Here is a 23,616-nt window from a genome sequence, read left to right on the forward strand (position 1 = left end):
CTGTCCTTGTGGCCATGTAGAGATGTCAAATGAGCTGGTCACTCGATCCAGTGATAGCCATATGTTGTATCACGGCGGCAGTTGCACATGCCATGGCTGACTAGTCAGCTCAGGTCACAACACGTCTCTCCAGCTGTGGTGAGTGCTGCCAGCACAGCAGCGAGCCACGGCCGGCCAAGGGTCGGCTTCTCACACTCCATTTGGAAAGCTGTAGTCCTCTCCACAATCCTTAGCACCCATTTTAGTCCTATAGTTTTACAGTGAATGCGTACAAAACCACATACATCGAAAATTATAACAAAAGTATTAACCGGGTGTAACTGGAACATTATTATGTGATTAATGCAAAAAATTGAAACGTGCCTTATTGCTTTCTTCTACTGGAACAATGTTACTACTAAGGTCCTTTAAAAGATATAATACCTTACAGATTTTTTTCATTTCAATGCACATCATAAGCAATCGCATATCTAAAAGACATAAACTAATCGTTTTCTAGTGTTGAAATCTTGTTGCTGTAGTGTATGTCATTTTTTTGTTAGTTTCCCAACACCACTCATGCATTGCAAAGGGCTAACCGGGCACAGCCTGCACATTCATATCAAGCACTCTCACACCATGCAATACTTACTTCTTATTATACCCTAACCATTATCACGTCCAGCTACCTCTAACCCTTTCTGGTTTATGCTGATCTCGATTTTTATACTACTCCTGATGCAAGCTTAGTGGATGGTGACGCTGATGCATCCATCTGGTGCAGAATCTATGTTGAATACCACTCACTGCCATATGAACACTCCTTACTGGGCGGTCAGGAGAGATCAGACTTCAGCACAAATTCACTTTTACCTCTGAAAGTGATATGCAACTCTGAAAAATGCATTTACGGGTATCATCAAATAACAGCTGCTGTAAAGACATAAACATCAACATTTATAACTTGTAATGTACAAGAGCTTGTGATTATCTTCCGTTTCAATCTGTTCCCATTCGCTATTTCTTTCCCAGTATCTAAAAACGTACTACCGTGACTCGCACTTCACATGCTCACGCCACGTAATACAAATCTCGGCCGATGACGATCTCCTGGCGCTGGCGATCCACAATCGAAATACCACGAGGCAAACGTCAGCGCACTATTGGCGATAATCCATAGGCGACAACCAAAGTAGAAAAAGTACCACCAATGAAAAACTATCGCACCATAGGCGATTATTCATAAGTGTAACTACACTGGCATTAACCTTAATCGAACCACAGCGAAAAGCAAAAAGTTGATAAATAAACTCTTGAACTTGAACACGACTCTGGAGTTGATAACCTGTATCTATCTCCCAGGGTACCCCCGTCAGTATCGGTAACGTGATCAAAATCACTTCCAATCCACTATATGATCGCAGGTCAACTTCTGTGGCACCACTATCACCTCCTCGCTGACACTGGCAATGCACAGAATATTGACGGTAGAAACCGAACTACTACGTTCCAAGACAAATTATGAGAGGAACCGTGTCTCTAAGAATTGTGCAATTATTTTTGAAACAAAAATGAAATTTTGACGCTGTTCCAACCATAATGTTTGCTGTGGCGAGGCAAGCTACTAATATAGCAATGCTCATGTGTTAAACCAACAATTTTTATCATAAACCCAAGCAGTTTCTGCCGAGAACTCCGCCCATCTTTACCCACGAGATAATTATCTCTCTGTAAAACATGGCAATCCTGTCAGATCAGATGTCAGATCTTATCCGCAGTAATGATGTTACTCTACAATTTTGCCCGACCGATATTATGTACGGCTTTGTTTTGGCCTGACTGTCAATTTGTAAGTGGACTTCCGCTGCCTTTCTGTTTGTGGGGTTAGGAGGTCTGATTCTCCTACATCAATCTGATCATGTTGCGGAATTCGTCTACCAATCGCTTCACCATTCCTTGTTTACCCTAAATTCCATATCGGCTGCAAGAACTGTTTAGAATTTTGAATGTCCGTCCTCTTCCTATTTCTGTTTTCTTGAAAGTTACCTCCGACAACCCACATCTGCTTCTATCATTCTACGGAGACTCATTATTAAATATTGGTCCTGATATTTGTTTCTTATCTCCCTGTTTCTATTTGCTTTTTGCCTGTCGTTGTTGCTATCAGACGCATCTTGCTTATTTCGTTCATTATGTATCATTGTTTGAATTTAGAGAATATGTGTTAAGTTGAGCCGCGCTGGATTAGCCGAGCGGTCTTGGGCGCTGCAGTCATGTACTGTGCGGCTGGTCCCGGCGGAGGTTCGAGTCCTCCCTCGGGCATGGGTGTGTGTGTTTGTCCTTTTGATAATTTAGGTTAAGTAGTGTGTAAGCTTATGGACTGATGACCTTAGCAGTTAAGTCCCATAAAATTTCAAACACATTTGAACATTTTGTTAAGTCGAAGTATTCGTCATTTCGCGACACTTACAACACTATAACTTCTGCCACGCGTGCACCCAGGATTTCGTGGCCGACCGATCGTTGAATGTTGTTTGCACCCTCGTGTCACGTCATCAGCGTCCTGTAGTTCAGTATCTTTACGTCTGAGTATCGCGCAGTCGTGGTCCGGCTCGGCACTTTTTGTGATACACCCTCCTCTGACTGCACGCGCTCCGCTGAGCGTCGTACCACGTCAAGCTGGCGCTCCTGCCGTTTGTTGCCTTGTGCCTGGGATGTAGTAACGAGTTTAGTTGAAACACTTTGTCTCTGACATTCCTGGTGACCAACTATCTCACGTCGATATGCTGTTGCTTCTGCCTGAATTTCTACAGGAGCGAACCGCTCGCAAATTTGTCTCATCTCATGCACCAGTTCATTCTGCTGGGTAGTGAGACGTGTTTGCGCGTCTCTGAGTTCTAACTTTTCCTCGTGTGTCATTTCAGCTACTTTCTGCCATTGTGTTTTGAGAGCAGAAATAGCCTTCTTGGTTGCGCTCACTACGACATTTGCCAGCGCTGGCTGATCTCGCGCAGCTTGGCCATTTTTTTGAGTTTCTCTTGTTACTAATCTGGCTTTCCTAAAGCCTCACATTTGGACTCTTTCGCTACTTCACGCCACTGAACTGACGTTTTCCTAATGTCTTCAGTCTCTGCTTTTACTCCCTTAATTTTATTCCAGTCCTTTACTTTTCGACAAACTCATCAGCCCTTCTTTGAATTTCCTGAATCTCTTTCATGACTTCACCCTGTCCCTTTTCCTCCTTGCCTTGTCGCTTCTGAACTTTCATAATTTCATTAATTACTATCTCTGTCTTTCGTCTTCATCCTGCCGTCTCTTTTCTTCCCTTTCCTCCCTCTGTATTCTCTCCACCTGTCATCTGTTTTCTTCCCTTTCCTGACATAGGATTTAACTGAATTTCTTTTTAGAAAATCCCTTTAAGGCTTATACAATCATTTTTGGAGGAGAGTTTAATTATGAAATATTTGATTGGCATAATTACAGTTTGCAAAATATGGAGCTGACAAGACATCCTGCGAAACAATACTAAATGCCTTATGTTAAGAGTAAATAGGCTCTAACTTCAGTGCTACGGACAGCCTTCACATGAGCAGAATTTCTTTGTGTTGTGAAAGGCCCTTTGGTTGGATTTTGCTGTGGTAGGCATTCAAGGCTTCACGCATTGCCCTTTTAACAGTCAAATATTTAATACTTCTGTAGCCCCCTGTGTTCTTTTACAACTTTTGTGCAGCAGTCGTTGGTTTTTTAGAGATTTCAACACAGAGATTCTGTACTATGTAACATACCTCCTAAAACGAACTGTTCTACTGTATACTTATCCATGCAGTGCTTGATCAATACGTTTTGCACATGATGTCATTCTCCATAATGAGGTACTGTCCGAAAAGAAGCTGCATTAATGTTCAGTCTAATCTTGATAATATTTGAGAGTAGTACTAAGATTTGCATATGCAGTAACTATTCATAAATGTAAAATTTTACTTCACAAAACGCAGAAACGTACTATCCTATGACTCCAGCCCCTATGAGACTGTTGGGGTCCGTCAACTTATACAAATATCATAGCGTATGATTCTGAAATGGAATGCTCACATAGGTTCGGTAATAGCATATGAAAAACTACCGTTCATTGCTAAGATAGGGGACAACGCAAGGTTCTACAAGAGATATTGCTTGCAAGACGTTGATTACAAAACACTCATGCGAGCCATTCTAGAATGTTGATGAAGTGGAGCGCTGATAGTCACTAGTTTATTTCACCCGCAAAGGAGTGTAACTGAGATACTGAAACAACTGAAAGATGGAACCGTCTTTCGGAAGTCAGCATACATTGTTTCAAAGGCTATATTAAGTGAGAGCCATAGGAATATAGCTCAGACCCATAGATATCGCTTCCTTAAGGACTACTGATACTACCTGCAGTGTACACGGAGGCTACCTTAGTTCCTGTGCTCCAGGCACATATGGAACGGGGATAAACCTCAATATGTGATACAATGCAAAGAGCTCTTCCCTTCGCAACTCAGGATAATATGTAGGTACATATGCATAAAAAGACATCCCGGAATCAGTCTAAAGATATCACGGAGTGTCTCGAACCTCACTACGTCTAAATGCGGGTGCCGTACGCTGATTACTATGCCGTCTTGTAAGGATGACCTCTTGGAGATGAATTAAAGCGCTGGTTGTTTTTCGGACTGACTCGTCCAGTTCAAAACTGGGTTTTTCTTAGAGCATTGTACCTCATCTTTATTAACATCTATGAAAAGCGAAATATTCTTTTAACAACAACTCGTCTTTCAATTTCTTATATTTCTTTTAATGAAGAAAATGTGTAATATGACGATGTCTCACAGTTATTAGGTGTTGCTGTGGTAATACACAAATTATCACTGGAAGATAATGGCATTAAATATCAGAGTTGTCGATTTGGCATAGCTTCCTGTGGTTTCTCAGGCTCAGCCAAGACTAGTTCCTGGATGAGTTCCACAGCAACGACACCTCCAGCTCCTTCCTCAACCTTGTCCGCGTCTTACGACATTATCGACGACAGCGTAATAGCTAACCATGAAATTTTTTCATTATAAACTATATTTGCACGCAGCTCAGTTTTCACACTCATAACCTAGATGCTGGTCCTCGCTGTTCTGAATGGCTGATACTAAAGTCATATTTTGATATAAAATGTCATATTTATCTTACACTGAAGCACCAAAGAAAGTGGAATGGGCATGCGTATTCAAATACAGAGATATGTAATAAGCAGAATACGGTGTTGCCGTCGGCAACGCCTATATAAGACAACAAGTGTCTGGCGCAGTTGTTACACCGCCTACTGCTGCTACAATGGCAGATTGTCAAGATTTAAGTGAGTTTGAACGTCGTGATATATTTGGCGCACGAACAATAGGACACAGCATCTCCGAGGTAGTGATGAAGTAGGGATTTTCCCGAACGACCATTTTACGAGTGTTCCGTGAATATCAGGAATACGGTAAAACTGCAAATCTCAAACATCGCTGCCGCCGGAAAAATATCCTCCGAGAACTGGACCAACGACGACTGAAGAAAATCGTTTAACGTGACAGGAGTGCAACCCTTCTGTAAGTTATTGCAGATTTCAATGCTGGACCAACAGCAAATGTCGGCGTGCGAACCATTCAGCGAAACATCATCGATATGGGCTTTCTGAGCCAAAGGTCGACTCGTATACCCTTGTTGACTACACGACACATAGCTTTACACCTCGCTTGGGCCCTTCAACACCGACATTTTACTGTTGATGACTGGAAACACGTTCCCCGGTAGGACGAGTCTTGCTTCAAATTGTATCGAGCTGATGGACGTGTACAGGTATGGATACAACCTCATGAATCCATGGGCCCTGCTTGTCAGCAGATGAGGCTGGTGATGCTCTGTAATCGTGCCGTTGGAGTTACATGTGACCTCTGATATGTCTAGGTCCGATTCTGACAGGTGACAAGTGCGTAAGCATCCTGTCTGATCACCTGCACCCTCTCATGTTCATCGTGCATTCTGACAGACTCGGGAAATTCCAGCACGACAATGCCACACCCTACATGTCGCGGAATGCTGTTTCTAAAACCCAAAGACATCTGTAGATCAAAATGAGAAGCTTTCCATGTTCTTGGTATGATATGTTAGTCTTATTATTATTATTAAGTGTGATTTTATTGCAATAAACAGTGAATGGATAAGCAGGGAATATCATGTTTGTTCTGGTTTTGTTTCAGATGGAAGACAATAAATCAGTCGTTATTGCTAATAAGATGATTTTATTTTTTGTTACATATAGGTGTGTCAATCAGTGGCTGTTTATCTGTAATAAAAGGCGGGAGCTGCGTGGTACGCGGCAGCGACTGCAGGGGCAGCGGCGACGACAGGGGCGGCGGCGGCCACGGCGAGTCCGTTGAAGTTCTGCGCGATGTACTGCGAGCTGTGCGCCGTCACGACGGCCGGTGCGGGGGCGGCGTAGGCCACGGGGGCGGCGGCAACCAGGGGCGCGGAGTAGGCCACTGGGGCGAGGCCGGCCTTGGGGGCGGCGCTCACGCAGCAGGCGGCCACGACGACGATCAGCACAAGCTGTAGCAGATGTAAATGACAAGATACAGAAAGTGATCGCCGTCCGAGAAAGCACTAACCACTCTACAGCTGAACTACTGCTTTAACACTGTTCCGAGTATTCAGAAGGAAAACACAAGAATGATATTGTCTTATAGGAGCTGCATCAGAATGAAGATCATGAACAGATACGGGGTACCGTAGCAATTTTCACTCATAACATTAGTAGCCAAGTCTTATCATAAGCCAAATTCGTGAGGTAAGATGTTTACATTCAGAAATTTTATGTACGTCACTTGATGAATGAGATTTTACACTCTGTACACGGATATAAAACTTCCTGGCAGATTAAAACTGTGCCAGACCTATGCCTCTCTTTAGCAACTTCTCTACCAACTGAGTTACCTTAGCACAACTTATGAGGAGAGCTTCTGCGAAGTTTGGAACGTAAGACACGAGGTACTGGTGGAAGTGAAGCTGTGGGGGCGGGTAGTGAGTCGTAATTGGGCAATTCAGCTGGTATACCACATGCCCATGAAAGGCTAAGGTCCCGAGTTGGACTCTCGGTCCGCCATACAGTTTTAATCTGTCAGGAGGTGTCACATTACTTGGTGATGGTTCCTATGAGATCATGAACGACATATCTTGATAAATCTAATTTCCCAATTGAGGAGTTTAAGTTCTCCTATTACTTTACATCCCTTAAAGACGATTACTAGGAGATGCCTTTACCACGAATATTTCCATTGCGATGTTATTAGACTAGCAGAAACTGGAAAAAATGTATAAATTTTTCATTAAAGTTCAATTGCTCATCAAACTTTAACTGAGGTCACTGAAGAGTTGTACGGCATATGTGACTTTAATATGTGCAATCATATTTGATTTACTACTCAGTAATATTTCGGTACGAGGGTCACACAGGATTTGTAAATAATTTAGACATATCGGAACGCTCTGGATGAAAACATTCTATCCAATTTAGAACTATTTTCAGCAAACAGCGTTTCACAGTTTGAAAGATTACTTAGTAGAAGAGAGCGCTGTACCAAAAAAATTTCCGTCACTTGTGAGACATCTGATGTACCTCACTGTATAAGTGTATGATATTGTAATGGGTATGTGTTGACAGTGTTGCTCCTCTCACGAACACAGCAGAATATGTCAATCAGAATCATTAGCAAAAGTTTCTTACCAGACAGTCCATGAGCAAGGAAACTGGTTGCTGTCACATACCTCTGACAGAGCAGTGAAATACAGGGGTCGATTTATGGATGGCACAATGTCGTCTGCAGCCGTGCGAGATGATGCTACACTGATGTAAATGATAATCATTCATTTGTGCGGCTTGCAGCATTATGAAGCACACTGCCAAAATGCGTCATTCAGTAATATACTGCCCCAATTCCTGTCGTTATTGGATCAACATGATAATTACGACTCGCCCACAGGTTTGTTTGAAGGTAAAATACCGTTGTGGTTTACGAAGTCTCTGTTAATTAAACATTCATTTCTGAACAATCTCTTAAGGAATACACGAACACTTGTCACTATGGATATGAACGCTCGAAACTATCACACAGAGAGGTAGAAGTGAACACAGACTGCCCCGTATCGTTAAAGATATTAGCTTCCGCACAGTATTTCATTACTTTCAGCAGTTTTGAAACTCCGTGTGATAATATTGTTCCTTTAGCAGATGCAGTCAGCCTTCTTGCCACAGAACATTACCTTCGACTAGTGTCTACGGCGTATCGTTGGTTAACTCCATACGATGCAGCGTACTCTTTTGCGGAGGAACTGCTATTGTAGCTGGACAATATTCGCGCAGACAGTTTCCTAATTACTTGAATTGATCTGGAAGATATCTAACATCTTAGGTTGGAGCTACCACCGACTCTATCCTCCAATGAGCCTCCGAGGAAAATAATAGCTCGGTGGGGCAGTATTTACGACCTTGCCTGCATACTGACCAAATTCCTGGACCAGCAGTGAGAGTGGGGTGTTTTCGTCCAAGGCGACATCTGAATCACAATAATTCATTTACGCATGATGAATTATATGTGCACAATACTAGTAAGATTCTGAAACTATTGTCCACTTGTCGGTAGCGAGTATGACCATGTGAGTATCCTAACATATGTTTTGATCATTTTCCACTACAGTGGAAAGTAATCCTTCACGAATTCCTTATCCGTAACATTTCTTAGCACGACTTCTCTGCTCGACACATAGGACATTATGCAACGATACAAAAGAGGATTCTCCCTTCCCTTCAACTTCTGGCCCGACAATATTCTATCATTAACTGTAGAGGGAAGAGATCAGATTTATAATGGATTCTGATGTTTACGATTGGATGGGAAAGCAAGTAGTGTATATCATGGAATCTGTACCACCGTAATACTGAGCGAGACGTAGTCGCAATAATCAATAATTAAAACACGTGCAATAAGTTTCCTTATAAATTTACCATGGCTTTAAAGAAAAGCAGTGGTGTAATAGCTGACTAAGTGTGCAGCTGCAGAACACGGCTCTTGTAGCTTACTAAGCGCCGAGCAGCACTAGACGTACCTTGAACATGTTGGCGACGTCTGAGTGGACAAGACAGTGCTCAGTGGCTGAAGCGGCCAGCTTTTATAAGGGGCTGCTAGCGCCGTGGCAGCGGTGGGCCCAACGTTGGCAAGCGACCAGCGCCTTGCATCACACGAACACACATCTCTCCACAGCGAAGAGCTGCTTCACCTTGCTACGTCACCTAACGGCCAGAATTAACCAGTTAACGAGTTACTTGTATTAGAAAAATGAGTATATAATTGCTTCGTTTATCACCCATGACAAATCTGCTAGGTGCTACAGTTCCCGACTTTTCGTAGATTTCTGCCTTAGAAGTAGCGATACTTCCACAATGGACTGTTTTCAAATAACATGGCTGGACAGATAAGTCATAAATTTCAGCATATTCTGTGTCAGTCACGCGAAATTTGAAGTCGACTGTGGTTGTTTGAAGACGATACCAAAACTAGAAATCCTTGGGTAATAAACGAGATAATAAATTTAGTTGAGGAATGGAGAAAATATAAAATTAGTGCAAATTTTAAAAGGGAACAGAGACCTCTAAAACTGATATGACAGTCAGTGCTAATGGCAAAACAGGACTGGCTGGAGAAGCATGGAGTCTGTAGAAGCATGCATGATTACTGGAAAGCTGGGTACTCTCTAATGGAAAATTAGAGACACCATTGGAAAAAAGAGAAACACAAGCAACAAGTTCTCAAATTACAAGGTAGTACTGTGCCAAGGAACATAGGTTAAAAGCCATAAGCAATATACATATGATGCATACAATTATATCCAACATTAAGAAAGTCTCGTAGAAGAGGAGGTTGGTGACGATGATATAGGAGCTATGATACGGTGAGAAAAAGTTAACAGAGCACTGAAACATCTGAATCGGAAGATCGCCCATGTAGTGGACAAAATAGCCTTACAGTTACTGAGATCCTTGTGAGATTCAATACACAAGTATTCCACTTCATATGCAGATTATGTGAGTCCTGTGACACACTGTAAGATGACAGATATGTTGTAATACATTACAAAAAAGAAAATTTAGGATATTAGATATGTTAATAAAACCTAATGATCAGTTTAATAATTGTAGCATGCGACGTGGTGGTTTGTAACGTTACTATATCGCTGCAGGAGAAACAGTGCGCTGTAATCCAGCTTCGAATTCTAGTAGTCCAGCCTAGGAGCACCGTCTCCGCTGGCATGAGAATGTCAGACCACACACGAGTGCTGCGACATCTACAACTGTACGACGCCTTGGGTTCAGTCTCATCGACCATCCTCCATACAGTCCCGACTTGGCCCCATCCGATTTTCATCTGTTTCTAAAACTTAAAGAACACCTTCGAGGACTACGTTACGATAGTGATGAATCGGTGCAAGCAGAGACTCCGTCAACAAAGTCAAATATTTTACAGTATCAACAAACCGGTTTCTCACTGGCATATATGTGTTCGTCGCCTTGGTGACTAGGTTGAGAACTAAATAGGTAGACATGAAGAATAATTAAGAGGAATATTAAAATCATTTGTTTCATTTAAAAATCTGTAAGAGGTTTCGCATTAAAAATTTCGGGGGCATCACCTTTCATCACTTCCTTGTACACTGAACAAGACGTGAATAGTAAAACAAGAAGAGGTATTAATGTTCAGCGAGAAGAAATAAAAGCTTCGAGGTTGTCCGATGACAATGAAATGTCAATTGAATGGAGTGCAAAGTGACGTGGAAAGAGGTTAAGGAGGTACATAAACACAGCTAAACGAGAAATGTAGTTAAATCAGGCGATGCTTAGGGAATTAGATTCGGAAATGAAACTCTGCATAATTGTTCATTTGTTAAGGAAAATTTCATCGTTAAATGCTTCGATTATTTGTAAAACTCAGCTTATATATTGTTAAATGAAAAGGTTTTGTGGAAAGGAAGTTATATTGGTTGGTCCTCCCTTCCATGTTTTTCTCAATTCTAGTAAGTACCACGTATCACCTACATCCTTCGACACCATACACCACGACCTTTATCATTACGCCACAGTCTATTCATGTCTTAAGTCTCGGTTATCACTGTATCTCTTGAAGGCTCATGTCGTTGATGCGTTGTTGACACTCGCGTTCCAACACGGGAAGAGAAACTCAGAAATACGGAAAAGCCACAAAATAATAACACAGGGCATTTCGGATATCATGAAAGAAATTGGCAATGTGCACCGAATTTTGAAATGGAACCGCCGATACGACGTAACAATGACCGATATGCTACTCGCCGACACGATGATTTTGACTATAAGCTGTTCATTACTGCACGTAAATTCAAAACATTGAAGAATTCTGGCAACGACATTCATCCACAAGCGTTACTCCATCAATTCTCTCATTGTTTTTTTTCCCAAGTGGTCATTGGAGCACAGCTCAGAATTTATGTGTGGCTACTTGGAGAATGAACCAGCTGTAAGAATGCGATCTGTCATTCACGATTGTCACAGTGAAGGAGAATTTTATCCTGCCTTCCTCTCAGCATATTGGTCTCAAGCTACACAAGGCCGAATAAAACATAGCATCATAATGATGAAACATTTCGAACAATCTGAATTTTCAAGTCTTGTGAAATACACTCCTGGAAATTGAAATAAGAACACCGTGAATTCATTGTCCCAGGAAGGGGAAACTTTATTGACACATTCCTGGGGTCAGATACATCACATGATCACACTGACAGAACCACAGGCACATAGACACAAGCAACAGAACATGCACAATGTCGGCACTAGTACAGTGTATATCCACCTTTCGCAGCAATGCAGGCTGCAATTCTCCCATGGAGACGATCGTAGAGATGCTGGATGTAGTCCTGTGGAACGGCTTTCCATGCCATTTCCACCTGGCGCCTCAGTTGGACCAGCGTTCGTGCTGGACGTGCAGACCGCGTGAGACGACGCTTCATCCAGTCCCAAACATGCTCAATGGGGGACAGGTCCTGAGATCTTGCTGGCCAGGGTAGTTGACTTACACCTTATAGAGCGTGTTGGGTGGCACGGGATACATGCGGACGTGCACTGTCCTGTTGGAACAGCAAGTTCCCTTGCCGGTCTAGGAATGGTAGAACGATGGGTTCGATGACGGTTTGGATGTACCGTGCTCTATTCAGTGTCTTCTCGACGATCACCAGAGGTGTACGGCCAGTGTACGAGATCGCTCCCCACACCATGATTCCAGGTGTTGGCCCTGTGTGCCTCGGTCGTTTGAAGTCCTGATTGTGGCGCTCACCTGCACGGCGCCAAACACGCATACGACCATCATTGGCACCAAGGCAGAAGCGACTCTCATCGCTGAAGACGACACGTCTCCATTCGTCCCTCCATTCACGCCTGTCGCGACACCACTGGAGGCGGGCTGCACGATGTTGGGGCGTGAGCGGAAGACGGCCTAACGGTGTGCGGGACGTAGCCCAGCTTCATGGAGACGGTTGCGAATGGTCCTCGCCGATACACCAGGAGCAACAGTGTCCCTAATTTGCTGGGAAGTGGCGGTGCGGTCCCCTACGGCACTGCGTAGGATCCTACGGTCTTGGCGTGCATCCGTGCATCGCTGCGGTCCGGTCCCAGGTCGACGGGCACGTGCACCTTCCGCCGACCACTGGCAACAACATCGATGTACTGTGGAGACCTCACGCCCCACGTGATGAGCAATTCGGCGGTACGTCCAACCGGCCTCCCGCATGGCCACTATACGCCCTCGCTCAAAGTCCGTCAACTGCACATACGGTTCACGTCCACGCTGTCGCGGCATGCTACCAGTGTTAAAGACTGCGATGGAGCTCCGTATGCCACGGGAAACTGGCTGACACTGACGGCGGCGGTGCACAAATGCTGCGCAGCTAGCGCCATTCGACGGCCAACACCGCGGTTCCTGGTGTGTCCGCTGTGCCGTGCGTGTGATCATTGCTTGTACAGCCCTCTCGCAGTGTCCGGAGCAAGTATGGTGGGTCTGACACACCGGTGTCAATGTGTTCTTCTTTCCACTTCCAGGAGTGTATTTTGAAGACATGCACAAGAATCAGTACCTGTCAAACCCAGACAGCCCCTCAGAACTCATCCGCATTTGTTTAATGAAATTGCCTGAACATTTACGACATACTATTTTGGCAGGACGTTGCAAAGACAACATTGAAGCTTTTCAGGGACTGTTACAAGAACTGGAAATTGACACTGACAATCGCGGTTGCGAAAACAGGAATACAACAATTACAGGTCACATGCGTCACAATTCCGCTATGACAGAAATAATAACTGGACACGACAAGGCTATTCTTACAACACAATTCGTGAACAAAACAGATGCCACCAATATGACAACCACTGGCAGAGTAATAGTTACAGAGAAAGATCGCATTTCCATAGTAATGAATATAACAGAGACAATCATAGAAATAGGCAATATGGCAACCAGAACTATTATTAACACGGGAGACACAATAACTTCAGACGCAACGGTCCATCGTGCAGTGATAATTCAGGGAGAAATCCTCCACCACTTAACCGACAGGAAAGAAAATACAGAAACTACCGACATGACGACAGACGATATAATCGTAACGACAGATTTGAATTACATCAGAACTGGCGAGATTCAAACAGAGCAGGGCACTCTCGACAAGGTGAATTTGTAGAAGCTAGGTCTCCTAGTTCCTATAACGACGCGCCACAACAAAGAGACAGACAATGACTCGCACCGCAGGCAGCCATGTGCGCCCGCTGTCTCCGAGAAAAATAACGTAAGACACTAGCCTTGTGAAAAATTTTAGCATTCTTTACCTGCGTAGACGACATGATAATTCCGTTGAAGCTCGAGCTTTGCATAGTAGGAAGAGTAAAGGCTTGCACCACATTTTACATGTAGAACCGTTTACTGAAAGATAATCTGCTTTTTAACTTTGTCTTTGCCATAAAACATTTCACTTCACGCTACTAGTACAATATGTCACACTGAGAAACTATTAACGTGCAACAATGTTTTGAAGTCAATTATCCGGTCTAGAACCTAGGAACATTTTTAAACAGAAATTTGCATTGTTATAGTGAACAGACGACACAGTGTTCTTATTTGTACATTCTTGCTTGCTAGTTGCACGATTACGTAAGGACTATCAGGCTTACATACTTAGAACATATACTGGTACTGCTAATGAGATTTTAATGCAACATTTTGGTTTACTTGAAAATACATCATGGATTTAAAGTACTTTCTGTGAGATACCAGATGACACAGTGGTTAGTTTAAGTGACAGCTACACGATTTTATCAAGATGCTACTAATGAGTGACAAATTACTATATTGCTTTTGCGGTGTATCTGTTTTATATCTGCACAGTTTTTCTGTATTATTCTGGAATGTAAAACATGTTTTAGTTTACATTAATCCTCAGGGGGGTACACGCTTACTTTGTGTACCATGTGTTTGGCAAGCACAGGGAGCACTAGATAATATGGTATTTGCTTATACAACTTTACACATTGGTACCATATTTCTCTAACACATAATTACGCAGCTATCTGATCATTTAACTGAGAGAGACAAATATTTTTTGAACTACATCAGTGACAGATGTTTACGTAATTACACAGTTGGATAACTTCACACTTATGAAATTGTATTTTGTCTGTACTTTGTGAAATGTTCATATTTTTTCGGAACCATTGTGATTCTATGAGAACTTTGAATGATGTATTTGGTATGGGATCATGATTTTTAAAGTGCGTTTGAGGTAGATGACACTTTTGACATGAGCAGAGAATTTTTTTTAGGTTTTGAAATTATTGCAGAAAGCTACTACTACTTTTTTGAGATTTGGCTGAGGTTTTATGATGTTATGATGACGATGTGTATTACGCTGTTGCGGTATGTTTATGATCAATAAGCTGATGCTATACGATCAATCTTATTAAGCTACGTATTTATTATGATGAAATATTGAAGTGTCGACGCAAAACAGACTTGTCGACAAATATGTGTATGTGTCATAAGGTAAGGAGTAATAAATAGTGGTTTGGGACTCTGGTTTGTGAAAAAGAATGTTGGAAACCAAGAATCGTACTTTAACATTTAGGAAATGTATGTATATTGTGAATGTATCACAATGCTGGTGAAAATTTTTTGGAGTCTGTTATATTTCTAGGATTTTGTTTCTACACATTTGTAACGCAAATTCTCGACTTGTGAAATTTTTTATATGAGACTGTCACAGTAGCGCAAAAAAATATTTCGGTAAGAAAGGTAAGTGACCGTGACGTAATGAGTTGTGAGCGGCCAGGTGTGCCAGCTGTCTTGAGAAAAAATATGTGTGTGCTTTTCAGAGGCACAGGTGGGAAAAAAAGGAGATACTATTAACTTCGCTATTGACATTCTTTGGAGAAAGCATCGCAAATACGACACGCTCATTACTTGGAAACATATCATACTTTGTGCTACTTATTGAAATGCTTATGAACTGATGGGAAATATTCTTACATCTGCACCTCTGATTATGACAAGTGTCTTTCTACGACAGTTGAGAGAACTTCTACTGACTTATGAAATGTCACATAGCAATTGAATTATGTTTTTATTCTTTACTATGCGTAATTACTTATTTCATTTCATATCTGGTTTCCAGCTGTGTTGCAGCATTGGTTTTATAAAATAAAATTAAATGCATTTGCTAATGTGAACACTTTCTGTCAACAGATCTATGTAATAATCATTTTATGATCTACGTTCTTCGAAAATGGAGCACTTGGAAGGGAAAGAACAAGAAGAAGGGATTAATAACAGTTACTGCATACTTAATTTTCTTTTCAACTACTTGGTAATATCTTTTGTAGAATTAGTTTTGTGGTGCACCACTTTATGACATAGATATTAATATGTGAATAGACATTTCTCTTTTCTGCATTGTTGTCTAAACTGTAATATTTTTTCTGCTTGAGCTTTGTCATGTTTAGATATTAGTTATTGCATTTGCTGCTGCTGTTTTCCAGGCATAGTGTTTCACTTTGTATTACTCTGTTAAGCTAGTTTTCCTACTGATTTATTTTTCTTGTTGCTGCACATTGGCTCATATTAGTTGTAATGTAGCATTGCTTGGTAATTTAGATTTACTGTAGCATGCTTTGACAATTTCCATTTCTTTAAATTCCTGTTTGTATTAATTGTTTTGTGCTGCTGTATTGCCCCTCCCTTACTTATGCATCTGAGCTAAGTAGATTTAAGTTAGCTTAAGACGGGTAGACTATGTAAGAGAACGAGTTGTGATGAATTGGAAGAAATGCATTGAGAAGCTATAAGAAAATGGTTTAGCCAAAAAACTATTTTGAAAGAGGATATGAACAAAAAAGTAGGGTTTAGAGACAACACGTTTAGGTAGGATTTTCTTGGATGTAAATGATGAGCTAAGATAATGGAAAATAAATAATGAGGTAAGAAATATGTGAACATATGAATACAGAAAGCATGCTTGGATAGGATGTTTTGGTGGAAACAAATGCTGAAATAAGATGAAAGATCTATGGAATGAAGTTTTGGGTTGGACTGCAGTACCAAATGTTACATTGAACACGAACCCTGTCTTTCGCTTTGTATTATTCCGCTATTTGTTTATGTACCCTTGTGTATTTGTCTTCTTCCTGTCTTTATGCGTTTAGCTAATAAGATTTATGTTGTAGAATTTTTAAAATACTATGTTATTTTCTGTGTAAAGATGTTTAGACATTATTAATCCTGCTATGTTTCAATGCTCACGTGTGAATATGTTTTGAAAACTATTCTCATTATTTTATGTATTTACTTATGTCATAATTCCTGTAACACTGATCAATATGTTTATTTCTATTCTTTTGTAAAGCCTATACTACTGCAAATGTTGTCCCTATTGCTATGTTCTTTAATGATCCTTTTTGTACCTTTGTAACTGTATTCTTATGTTGTAAATTTATAACTGTATAGAAAGCAGTTCTTCAAATCAAGTTTCATTTCACTGCACACATTTCTGTTGGCCATAGTATATGGACAATATGTGAGTAGTAGGGACTGATAGTGTTTGCAAGTGTGTTAATAATTCAGCATTGCTGGTTCTAAGGAAATTTCAAAAAAAAATTTGAGAGTACACAAGTGGTGGTTCATGGACTTGCTATATTCTCCGCAAGACTCTTCGATGGTGATTGTGCACCTGCACAGTCGCAACAGATGGCTGCTGACCGTCTCTACAAGGTCTACAGTGGGTCTGCACCTTTGATGACCCACCAATACCATTATTTCTACAAGGACTGCAGTGGGTCTGCACCTCTGGTGGCCCACTAATACCATACTCTCTACCAGGACTACAGTGGGTCTGCTCTGCGATGACCTGCCAAACGATATCCTTCGACTTCGACTGACTCTATGGTGGATTTGCTCTGTTGTGGCCCATTACCTGTCAGTACTGTCTTTCTATTGGAAGGACAACACTGCTTCTTCAAGACTGCATGGAAATACACTACTTCCATGTACATTTTCTTTTACTGCTCAGACATTGAGAAAAACACTGCGATTTTACTGTGATGAACGATCAGGACTGTCTTTATGGACTGTGAAAAAATTATAGCATTTGACCAACATTGTATCAAGAAGTGTGTGCATTTGATTTCTTCCTTATTGTAATATAATTACTAAAAATTTTAACAAATATGTATTGGCCACTTCTCAAAACAATTTGTAAAATTTTTGTTAACAGCATGGGGGCTATGTAAGTAGGCTGTTTCGGTTTTTTTATTGGTAACGCCACGTATCGCTCTGAAAATGACTGGCTGTGCTGTGTGCAGTTGTGGCTGGTTTGCATTGTTTTCTCCATTGTAGTGTTGGGCAGCAGCAGTTGGCTGTTAGCAGCGCGTAGCATTGCGCAGTTGGAGGTGAGCCGCCAGCAGTGGTGGATGTGGGGAGAGAGATGGCGGAGTTTTTAAATTTCTAAGAATGGATGTCATGAACTCATATATATTATAACTATTAAGGTAAGGTAAGTCAGATTGCGTTGCGCTAAAATTATTATGTGTCAGTTTAAGCACAGTCTCGTATATTTTTTCAAAGAGGAAGTTTCATAATCTGCTATTAACTTTTCTAAGCCATCTAATTATTTCTCACATAAATAAGTATAGTACTCAGGTTTTTCGTGGTGGGAAAACTTTTCATAAATAAGCCAGCCGGTATTAGGTGGAAGAACAAAAGCAATATAAAAAATAGAACCTCAGTATTGCAGTAACTACGTTCTTACAGTAGGATTTATTTTATGTGACATAGGCTGAATTTCTGACATGAACCTGAATACCTCCTTATTGTTAAGTCATAACTTATGTAAATGTGCAAGCCGTCGCTCGCTTTATCATAAATATTGGTCTGAGTGAAGCTGCTCATGTACCACCAGGATAAAAAAAATAAAAAGAAAACCGTGGACAGTAGAGGGCGTATGAATGAAAACAGTGACTTATTTAACCCTTCTGTGAGACTTATACTACCCTGCTTAAAAATAAAGAAAAAGATTTCCTGGGGTCCGGATTTCTCACGATCGTGACTTGTTGCCACCTGTGGGACTCCGTTGTGAACTTACTAACACCAGCCGTTTTTCGTATCTCGCCAATGCTTCTGAGTGTTGCGGCGTTGTGTAATTTTAGAACATGTTATGTTGTGGCGTCGTTTCGTCAGAATAGTCAGTTTTTCATAACATTTCGTATTAAAGGTAAGTTTTAACTATATATACATTATGGAAACATATTAATATATTTCTTTAAACAATGGACAATCCAGGATGGAAGGTAACAGTACTACGAGGAGGATAGTTGCTACTCACCATGTAACGGAGTGCTGAGTCGCAGATAGGCACAACAAGCCAGAGACTGTTGTCATGTGTGTGTGTGTGTGTGTGTGTGTGTGTGTGTGTGAGTGTGTGTGTGTGTGTCGGCATAGGCTTATTTCACATCTATCCGGCACCCGGCAACCGGCACCGACAAACCGTTGTGAGGGCGTGCCGCTTACGGGACGTTTCACACCTGCCCGACAGCCGACGGGCAACATCAGTGATTCTGAAGTAGAATGTGATTTTTGTGCCAGTGGCTATTTTCATAGCTTGAATGAAGCTTTTCATGCCACATCAATACAGTCGTGCGAACCATGTGCTTATGTGCATGAGGAATGTGCGGAGGACCTGTCTTAAGTAGATACTTTTCAGATACTATAGATGATACATGGACTCAAGATCTTATCAATGATGGAGACAGGTGTCATTCAGTATAATGTGATGCTTCAAAACATGTTTTCAATGACGATGACAATGAACCATGCTACTCTTCAAAACCTTTTGATGTCAATATTTTCAGCATAATCATAAAAGAAGCAAATAGATATGCTACTCAGAATAGAGCTCTATATAGGGCGAATATTGATACAACAAAAAGGTGGAATCCTACAAATATTAGGGAGATGCAGGCGTTCATTGGATACCTTATTATTAAGGGCATTCATAAACATCCAGCACCGCCAAATTTTTGGAGTTCGGATCCAATTCTCAGAGTTGATGCAGTGGCAGCAGTAATGAACAGTAAGAGATTGTTGAAAATATCCATTGCACCAACAACGACAATCAGAAACGTAGAGACCACCCTCAGCAGGACAGCCTTCACAACCTGCCACCTCTCCTAACAATAGAGATTTACGAAGTAAATTACGACCACTCCTCTTCTCCTTCTGTTGACGAGAGCATCACTGCATTCAAAGGTCGCTCTACTATGAGGCAGTGCATGCCGATGAAACCTATCGAGAGGGGATAAAAATGTGGTGTTGATGCGACGCAGACACAGGGTACATACTGAATTTCGATTACTGGAAAATTAAAAGAAAGCAAAGATACCCACTAGGGAAAAGGATAGTCCTAAAACTAACACAGTATGCGCATTTGAAGGCAGCAAATGCGCTGTTTGATAACATTTTTACATCATGAAAGCTGACGTCTATCTTACTGAACAAAGGAATTTAGTCCTGTGGAACTGTCGGAGTGAACCGCAGCTGCCTCCCTTCCATGGTGAAAGATAATAGTACGTTATCAAGAGGAGAATTTCACTTTCAAATGAAAGGTGCCATCTCTGCTGTGAAGTGGAAGGACAACCGTGCTGTCACTTTGCTGTCTGCGTTTCATGATCCACGAGAGACAACAATAGTCACTCACCAGCATAAAGATGGGACACGGTCACTTGTATTCTGCCCATTAGTTGTGGCTGATTATAATAAGCGCATGGGTGGAGTTCACAGATTCGACCAACTAATAGAAAGATACGCTGTAGGTAGTCGATCTGTTAAATGGTGGCATATAATTCTTTATTTCTTGATTGATCTCGCCATAGTGAACAGCTTTTTTTTTTCTTGTGGAAGATTCACAAACGCTCTACAACAAACAAGGATCAGTTAACAAAACATGCTTCAAATGGCTCTGAGCACTATGGGACTTAACTTCTCAGGTCATCAGTCCCCTAGAACTTAGAACTACTTAAACCTAACTAACCTAAGGACATCACACACATCCATGCCCGAGGCAGGATTCCAACCTGCGACCGTAGCGGTCGCACGGTTCCAGACTGTAGTGCCAAGAACCGCTCGGCCACTCCGGCAGGCGACCAGTTAACACTTCGTTTCAAAGTAGCACAACATTTCATTGCTGGATATTCAAATACGAAACGTCGAGGCAAAATACCTTCATACCTTGCAAGAAAGGGAGTAGTTCCTGTGGACATCAGGCTATCACAGATTTGAAACCATCATTCTATTGTGGGAAGCAGTTATATGAGATCAGCAGTAAGCAGATTGAACACTGATCTCGGTAAACATGCACAGCTAGTAATTCCCATTGAGCGTGGATCCATCTATTCACCAGTTTGATAGGAAATAATTTGTTTTTATTCAATAGTGTGTTATTTTCAACTCATGCTGTCATTTTACGAGAAAATAACAATGAATAATTAAAAGAAAGTTCGTATTGTCATCATCTTCCCTCATGACGAAAATTTGCAGTGGGAAAAATACTCATATTTTCCCACTTACTGGTATGAGTCAACTGTAGTTTGTAAACTAAATCGAGTTGCAAAATTGTAATTACCCACTAATTGCAATACTATGTCATACTTAACATAATTCAGTATCCTTTTCAATCTAATTGTTCCACGAAAGGGGTTAAGTTTACGAAATAATGACAAGTAGCTGATAAATCTTACACAAAAACGACAAAGACAAATCGGATAAGAAAGAGTGTTTGATAGGTAAAGCATACGTTGGGGTGGAAGCTATTCAATTTATCTTTTACAACGCATTCTGACTTCGTCTACATGAACCCTCTAGGAGGCCCAACTATTCAACTGGAATTAACTACGATCAACTATCCACATGCTATTGATCACCTAAGGGCAATGATCAGTGAATATCAATTGACAACCCTACGCCAGTACAGCAGTACTTCACCCTTTCATCTTGATTCAGGCTGCAGCAGAAAACGGCGCTCTGTTGACGAGGAGCGGTCTCTGCGGCAGCTGTAATGTTTTGACTCGTTCTGGCGTTCTGATTATCAGAGCGTTTGAAAATTCCCTATCAGACACGTGAAATCCTGTCAGATTCCAGTGTGAGGTGTATCAATTCGCTGGCCTGGCCAAATCATTCTGACTCACACGCAAAAGGATGCATGCTGGAATTGTCAAACACAAGGAGCCAACTAAGAAAAAATGAGTTCACTCTCGTGACACACAATATGTATGAGATCATATGCAGTTCCACTGTTGGAACATTTGGAATCTGCCACAGGTTCTTAGTCCACCACCACATACAGACCACAAGTGTCACCCAGTAGGGAAAGACCTGAAGTCTGCACCAGGGGAGGACCAGAAGACGAAGAAACTAAATAATCATGATCACTTTCCATCAAGCCCCAATACAGGAGAGGAACTAGCGAAACGAAACTGCCCCCACATTGCAAAAGCCAATCGATTCGATATTCTAGTGACTGAATCTCTCCCCTTGACTGTTCTGTTGACCTAGTAGCCAATCAAGACATAACGCTGGGTCTCCCACGTTGGGGTAGCAAGGCTTTACTTTGCATATCGTGAGAGGAGTCAATCAGCAATATAGAATCTCTCTCGCGTGTAAAAAGAAGATTATAAATTAGTAAGGAGTCGTTCTCACTGTACACATGGTCATGATTTAGCAAAAAATATTTACCTAGATGAGACCTCAATCCCTCATTTATGGAAGTATCTAAACTTTCTTGGCTGTAGTATTCCAATTTCAAAAAGAAGGCTGTTGAGCTTCCCGGGCATTCATGTCCCTAAAATAAATGTTTTTGCCACCTACTAAAAGATTATGCCGTCTTCCTGGCATCAGTGTGGAGTTTACAGTCCTGTTTCCACTAGACATGTACTCCAGCCACACTGTCCATATTATCCCAGCTTCTGAGAATGCACAGAGTCTTATGACCTTATGATCTCTCTCAAATGGGTTCTTCATCCACTTTCCACCAACTCAACCCCTTTCACAATGGACTGCTGCCTGTCCTGGGTAAAATGCTTTGCAAACCAGCGTCCTTCCATCTGACCTAAATGGGAAAGAGGAAAGGTATTCGTTTTGTTATTTTAGTACACCAGTGTAAATGGTGTTAACACAAAATAAACATTTAAATGACATGTGAAACACAGTGAGACATTACACAAAACAGAAGACAAAATAAAAACATGAGTCAGTTTCAAAAATTGATTTTAATATTAGTGTATCTGTTGTTTGTTATCCTTTGTCAATCTAAAATTTTAGATAAGAGTGAACTTGCACCCCTGTACACATCTGCAAAAGATTTTGTCCCTCATCACCAACATAGTAGGAAACAAAAGTGAAACACTACATTTCACCTAGTAAAATAAAAACATCAAGGCACACAAAAGTAAGAAAAAAGGACACAAATGTATTTTAAGTCTTGTGCTGCTCTCTTCCAAGACTCTTTAGAGAGTCCAAGAACTAAGTATACGTTAAACATGCAAATAAATGTAGCACTACACTCATGAAATGTGTAACAGTTTGATGTGGCAGCTAGAGGGGGTGAGCTGGTGCTAATAGATGGGTGCTACTTCACTTAACGTCATCAGTGGTGGCACTGAAGTCTGTGGCTGCACCTGTCTTCTGTGAATGTTAGCAACAGGTAGGCATCTGTACCATTGACAGTCAAGAAATGGTGTAGCCCTTGTTGATCACAGTCCACCAGCAGCAGTTGCCAATGTTGTGGTGAGTACCAGGAAATGTCAATGCTTGTTTCGACCTCTCTAGTCATACCTTTCTTCTCCGGCAGCGATATTCAAGTCCACTCCCTTGAGACTCTTGCATCAAACAGCTGTGGCCTAGGTGGTTGCGTGATGTCTGGGTGAGCCTGCATTGCATGCTGGCTGCAAGCAAGTCTCCCCTACTGATG

General features: G+C 41.5%; 2 protein-coding genes across 3 annotated transcripts in view; both read right to left on the reverse strand.

Moving 5' to 3' along the window:
* The window catches only part of LOC126355153 (cuticle protein 16.5-like), a 170,560-nt gene extending 161,384 nt beyond the window's left edge, over positions 1-9,176 (reverse strand). The window contains exons 1-2 of one of the 2 annotated variants that reach the window (XR_007565467.1): positions 9,136-9,176; positions 6,480-6,582 (exon numbers count right to left, since the gene is read on the reverse strand). Coding sequence is in view for 1 of the 2 variants with exons in the window: in XM_050005356.1 (XP_049861313.1) it covers positions 9,136-9,144 (9 nt within the window). In the remaining variant the exon portion in view is untranslated. Of the gene's footprint in view, positions 1-6,479; positions 6,583-9,135 lie in introns of those variants that run through there. The other variant, XM_050005356.1, reaches the window with a different exon arrangement.
* The window catches only part of LOC126355155 (cuticle protein 16.5-like), a 78,332-nt gene that overhangs the window by 41,943 nt on the left and 12,773 nt on the right, over positions 1-23,616 (reverse strand). The gene's annotated exons all lie outside the window — the stretch shown is intronic.

The sequence above is a fragment of the Schistocerca gregaria genome, chromosome 3, assembly GCF_023897955.1.
Source record: "Schistocerca gregaria isolate iqSchGreg1 chromosome 3, iqSchGreg1.2, whole genome shotgun sequence".
NCBI classification, from domain to species: Eukaryota; Metazoa; Arthropoda; class Insecta; order Orthoptera; family Acrididae; genus Schistocerca; species Schistocerca gregaria.